Genomic DNA, 6,504 nt, shown 5'->3' with positions numbered 1-6,504 from the left:
AAATAAATAAATAATATTGCATTAGAACATTTCACAGATGTAAAGTTTTAGGTTTACCAAACCTGTACTATGCAAACTAATAAGGCATTGAATAAATAAGTACCTTAGTTTTATACTAGTGAATATTAAAAATTCTACATATATAATCTAGAATTTCAATTTGTAGATTGCCACATAAATAAATTTAAAGCCAAGAGTCTATTTACTTTTTTTTCCTTTTACCTGTTTGGAACTGCCATTCATGTTGCAGAGGTAATCCCCATAAAATATTCCTTTGGTTTCCAGGTTCACCCATATCCAAATATGACTCTGTAGCCTTCAACAATATTTTATACATCCCCATTCTTTCCAAATAATTCCAGGGATTGATAACAAATTTGCCATGTCCATTCCAAAAATCACTCAAATCGCCTGGAACAAGATCCCACTTAGGTGGAAAACCTTGATTGAGTTCAGAAATGGTAAGATCAGCATTTCCAAAACTCAACAGAAGCCACAGAAAAAGTAACCCAGCCATCTCATGTAATGTGGTCGCTTCCACAGTTAACTGCTTACAGCTTTCAGTCTCTGCTCTAACAAAGTATTATTCACTATGTTCTGATCTGTCATCACCAGCTGCTTTTCCCACATCATATACAGCTGTCACATAGAATTTGGAAGTTTACTGACCTTAAGTAAATATGTTTACTTAAAAAGAAAATGTGCATTTTTTCATAGGTAAATATTAAGCTGTGCGTTAAGTAAGTGTATTCTAAAGCTACCTCTCAGTTACAGCAGACTGGCATCAGTGATAGTATGCATTTCATCTACTTTATTTAAATAAAATCATGTTTCATAAAAATTATTTAAGTTGGCAAATTAGTTTTACAGTTATTGTCCAGGTAAACGTACAGTAACACTGCCTCTCCCAGCAACTGATTATTTCATTCTTCAGCTGGAGCTTATTTTATTCCCAGGGAGAGTGTGAATGATTTACACACTGCATGGGACTTTCTCCATGCAAGGGAAGCCCAAGATAGTCCCTACATTAATGTTGATTCTCGAAAACAGGATCTGGAAAATCAGTAGCCCTCCTCTTTGCTATGAATGGGCTGCTGACTCTCTGTAATAGCTCTTTTACTGTTCTAAACTCCCTGGAACCCAGCCTCTTAGGCAACCTTTGATGTCACTTCTTTCCAGGGAGATAGTACCACTCAGAAATGAAACTCTGCATTGAATTTAGATGGACATTAAATATCTGTTGGTGTACAGTGGCACTTTCAGTCTGGCATGAGATCATAAATTCCAACAAAAATAGTTAAGAATATTCGAAAGGTCTGCGTTCTGCTTTAAATCCAAATATCTAATGTGTTTTCAGACTGAACTGTAGGTCTGCAATGTAAAGAAAGAGCAGGACTTCCTTGGTGAATGTTTAAGGCTGTAGAGGGTTAAGAACCAAGAGCCCATGTAATTTGTGATGGTAAAGACCTTAGTAAGTGCTATGCTAATAAGAAAGTGGTATATTTCCAATCAAGGTTGGACTGATCCACAGGATTGGAGAAAACGTCTAGTGGGCCCTAGTCATATGCAGCCAAAGTTATTTTTCTTTTGTGTTCTCTGCTGTCCCCTTGGCCTCTTATGACTTTTAAAACAAAACAAAAAAACACTGTATTGGAAAAGTTCTGGTTGCCCCAAGTCCTAAATATGATCTTGCTTTCATTGTGATATTGCTACCCTTTGTGGTTTTAAATATTGGATCCCAGTCCTATTTGTAATAGAGCATGGGCTGCTTGGTGCTTTAAGATGCTTCTTAAAAGTCAATTAGAAGGCATTGTGGTCTTTTGTATTACATTTTATCAGTATTACAGCTGGGTGAACTCCACTAATACTGGTGGAGTTAGGAATGCTGTTTTCTCTTTTTTGAAAATATGATCTCTCCACAACTTGCCAACTTAAATTTAGCTTGCTGTGTCAATGTTCATTTCAAGATACAAAGCTTGACCCTAGCCAATCATGGCATTATGTCAACCTGTCAGTGTAATACTTGCTCCAAGTTTGTTCTAGTGATCTATTATTCAAGTTTTTATTTTAAGAATGCATCAACTAAATTTTTTATTTTAGTATTGTAATGTAAAAATAACACATAAAACTGTAGAATTTCTGCTTCAGGTATCTTTCTAATATGATTTTAGATAAAATGCAAAATTACCCTGCAAAATAATAATATAAATGTAGTTAGTTTTTACTTCAAAGAAGATAAATGAAAGATACCAGTATTAATTACAAATAGGCATATAAACAATTTCTTATCTTTTTATATTCACATGTGCAGGTAAATGTGAGCAATTACCTATATTCTCTGGTAATCATTTCATGCTAAAGACTGCTTGAGGTTCCTTTATCCTTTCAATGCCGAGAATGTTTATTCAAAGGACAAAAAACCCTGCTTCCAGAAAATTAGCACAGATAAATGAATGCCCTCAGATTCTTGTGGTTACAAGTTAACAGTGATTTCAGCTACATGACTTAATTACATCCACAAATAGAGAAAAGAGACTGCCTTACTTCTGTGTGCTGGTCCCGATCCATCCTGTCTGTATCCTACTACCTAACCTCCTATTTTTCCTTTTTGATCAAATATGTTATTGTTAGTTTAGTTATTTTTGTATTTTACATTTTACATTTACATTTAGACCTCCCAAGAATTACTATTCCTGAAGAAGCGGACTAGTTCTGCAAAACAGGACAGATTACTACATATGAGCAATAGGTCTTTATTTCTTTGTATTAGAACAAATACATGATTTTTATTTTGTCATCGGAACCCTACTCATCATTGGGAGGTTCTCTATTCATATATATGACCAATATGACCAATAGGCCTATATATGGTCTTGTGTTCCTTTCCTTGATGTAATAAATGCATTCACATACTTTTTTACTTTATTTAGAAAAAGTTTTCTTTTTTCAAGTTTATTGTTTTGATGCTTCAAAAGTCCCAATTGCAGTCTCTGTACCTTTATTGTCATTCAATGTACTGATCTCTTCCTAAGTCACCAATTTTTTTCGGTGTTGAGGAAAAACTATTGCCTGAGGAATCTTTAAATTATGACTCTTCCACAACTGTTGGATTTATGATCTGTTGCTTGTAGCTACAAGCTAACAGACTAAAATCTGTAGATAATCATTCTCAGGCATGGTGCTCCATTTAAAGGGAATAAACTGGGAACACTCCCTGGCTGCAACTGTCACTGTTCTTTAAAGTATGAATATATATATATATAATGACAACCAAAAATGGATTATTTTTACACATGTTTATATTAGAATAAATTGAAAAAAAAAATTAGGTACCAAATTTCTAAAAGGTTATATGTCTTTAATAACATTATTTAGGTAGGTAAATAAGTTTTAGAAGTATTGTCATGTTGACCAATGAACACTGATGCCACTAAATAGGATTTGATCTAAACTTCAATCACCGTAGATCAAAAAGTCAATTAAAATGTTTCTTTATTTTCCCAGGTCTTACCAAGTGTTTGTATAGCTTGTTTATAGAAACAGATTTCTAACATGGGTTTTTAGGTAATAATTCATAGGCTTGTAGTGTTCATGAAGGGAAAACTATTAAAGTAGTAAGTAATGGTTTTGTCAATGTTTTGTAATTGTTGATTTTCTCTTGTAAAAGGCAGTGTATAACTATATATATATATATATATATATATATATATATATTCTTACAGATAGTGTTTCTGTCTCTAGAAATATAATCAATACAAAAGCATTATTAAATTGAAAATCAGTGATGAAAAAAGTGAAAAAAAATTCTCCTTGCAACGATAAAGCAAAACATACCGATATATCACGCTAACACAGTATTTGTGTGAACTTCAGGATTTATATAATAACACTGCTTTTTTCAACTACACGGAAAAGAAACAAAAATCAATATTTTCATTCATTTGACATAACGTACATATCAGTTTTTCTATAAATAGCAGGGAAGCAGAAATTCACGGGAAAAACAATGTAATACTTAGGAGACTTTGGTCCCTGAAGTGATCACATCTCATCTGTGCAGGAAGAAATAAAAAAACTTAGTACAATTACAGTGTGATTGTATTTGAAATAAGCCATTAAAGCTTTTTTCAGGGTTTACTTTGAGAATTTAAATGACAACTGTTAGTTGTTGTATACAGAAAATATTTTATACTTTAAGGGGTATCTTGTAGTGGCAGGACACTACTAAATGATGAGTGGCCCAAAGTATGTGGATGAGTTTTACAGAAAACTACATTTCTGGAGGTTAGAAGGAAAAGGACAAAATTTAATTTATGGGATATAAGTCTAGGACTACATAGGCTTTTTTATCCACATTTTGCTTAAATTACACATTGCTAGTGATTAAATTGTTAGGTGTAGGAAATATTCACTAATCAATTGGGATAAATGGTTCCCTATGGAGTAGGCTACACAAATAGCATGAAGTGGCTTTATAGTTATTGATCATACGTGAATGGAGCATTGTGTGATCCATTATTATATTGCATACTATTTGCTTAGTCTTCCCTATCAACATTCATAGCTATAACTTTCTGGAGAATACAGTGTCTATTCCATGTTTTTTGAGCCTTTTTAAAAACTACAGTTCTTAATAAACTAAAAAAATGTGGTACTGGTGTGCAGTAGCAGATAAAAGTTGATTTATGAATGGCTGTTCTAGGTTACTGTATACTATTAATCTTTGTATATGTTTTTTTTTATAATGCTATCCTTTAACTTTTGTTGTACTCTACAGGTGCTGCCAACAAATGATACGGTAACAGGAAAAAGGCTCGCTGTGAAGGTCATCAGAAGGAATCACATCATTAAACGGTGTATGGTATACAAGCAGTGATGCTGGAAACCCGCATATTGAAAATCAGTGTGGGAAACACCTTTCTCACCAACGGATTACTTGCATTTCAGGAAAAGGTAAGTTGTCTTTTTTTTGTAATGAATAATTTTCAATGATTATGGTAAATAAGTTGAGTAAGCAATGCAGGTCTATTAGTTAAAGAAAGTTTTCAAGTAAACACTGGCCCATTTAACACTTTTTATCTCCATCTGCAATACAGGGGTCCACTGCTACCACTTCCTGCTGCCAGATTCTTAGGGCCCAATCAGGAAGTCTATTGGGTGCATTAGAGGGCATTGAATGAATGCAGGACGTTTAAATAGGACTTAACAAGGTAAATATCACAATTATAACAAGTTATTAGGTTATACAGCACACCACGAAGCACAGTAGTAGTAGTAGTGCACAGTAGTAGTGCAGAATGTAAAATGAATGGCACTACAATGCACCAGCAATTGCATGGCGTGCTACTGCAAGGAAATTACCACAATGCAAAAGCAGCCAATCTTTTTAAAACAAAAGACTACGATCTAGTTCCTTGGTTTACATTAGTTCACTGTATGTCTTATCCTTCATGATCAAACATTATTTATTTACCTGGTAATAATGTGGTATGTCAGACAATACACTATGCATTATGAAATGTCTAACCTCTGTCTTCTTTTAAAAAACCTCTTCCTCATTGGGATGGAGTTTGCAAACGGTGGTGATCTTTAGGACCTGATTGTAAACAAAGCTCCTCTACCTGAGAACATTGCAAGGTGAGTTGTAGCAATAAATTATAAGACCATTGTAAGTGATAGAAAATTAAAAACTTTGAATAAACAAGGCTACAGAACCCCTAACTATACAAACATTGCCAAAGCTCTTCCATTTTACTGTTAGATTTTCTGCTACATGAGGAGATGCATCAATTATTGAGATTAATAGCATGCACAGTGACATCATCCATATGTGATTCCCTCTATTTCTCATCAACATAAAGCACTCTTAGGGGTTCTATTTATAATTCAGAGAGTGTGATGTTCACAACTAATGACTGGTAAACCATTCACTGCCATTTAAAACAACAAGGACCTGGAAAATTCACCTTCAGAGATTAATTGCTAAATGACAGATTTTCTGCTTCATAAATAGACTCCTTATTGTAATCAGTACCAAGCCTTTTGCTATTCCATCCAACAGGACTAGTGAACGGAGACTACTACTTTACATTTCTTTACAAGAAGCCTCTGTAGGTTGTCAGATATACAAGTCATATAGATATATGCTTTGATGACCAGCAAGTACTACAATTTATCATCTGTGAATATTTAGCAAACATCTATACTGTACACTAACCATCCTTTTTTTTTTTCTTCTAATAGACTTTATGCAGCAGAGACAGGCATACATCCACCCACAGGTAAGCACAAGTATTGTGTCATTTTTGTGTCAAATACAAATATACATTTTATAGTGAGTAATTTATGTCATATTACATCAATATTGGATTTTCTTCTCAGAGATATAAAGCTAGAAAACATCCTGCTTGGTGGCGACGGGCACATAAGAGTGGCGGATTTTGGCCTTGCCTTGGGGAACATTGTAACAATGTGGAAGTGTACCCCAGGAAGTGCAAATTCCCA

The 6,504-nt window shown here is 34.0% G+C and overlaps 1 protein-coding gene across 1 annotated transcript in view; it reads right to left on the bottom strand.

Annotated features, from left to right (window-relative positions):
• C4H6orf58 (chromosome 4 C6orf58 homolog) overlaps nt 1-517 on the bottom strand; it is a 14,902-nt gene extending 14,385 nt beyond the window's left edge. Inside the window, exon 1 of the mRNA XM_072410217.1 lies at nt 223-517. Coding sequence (XP_072266318.1) covers nt 223-517 — 295 coding nt within the window. The remainder of the gene's footprint in view (nt 1-222) is intronic.
• Nucleotides 518-6,504: the final 5,987 nt, after the last annotated feature.

Source organism: Pyxicephalus adspersus, chromosome 4 (genome assembly GCF_032062135.1).
Source record: "Pyxicephalus adspersus chromosome 4, UCB_Pads_2.0, whole genome shotgun sequence".
NCBI classification, from domain to species: Eukaryota; Metazoa; Chordata; class Amphibia; order Anura; family Pyxicephalidae; genus Pyxicephalus; species Pyxicephalus adspersus.
Note: the sequence above shows the minus strand (reverse complement) of the source record. Positions and strands in the feature narration are given on the sequence as shown.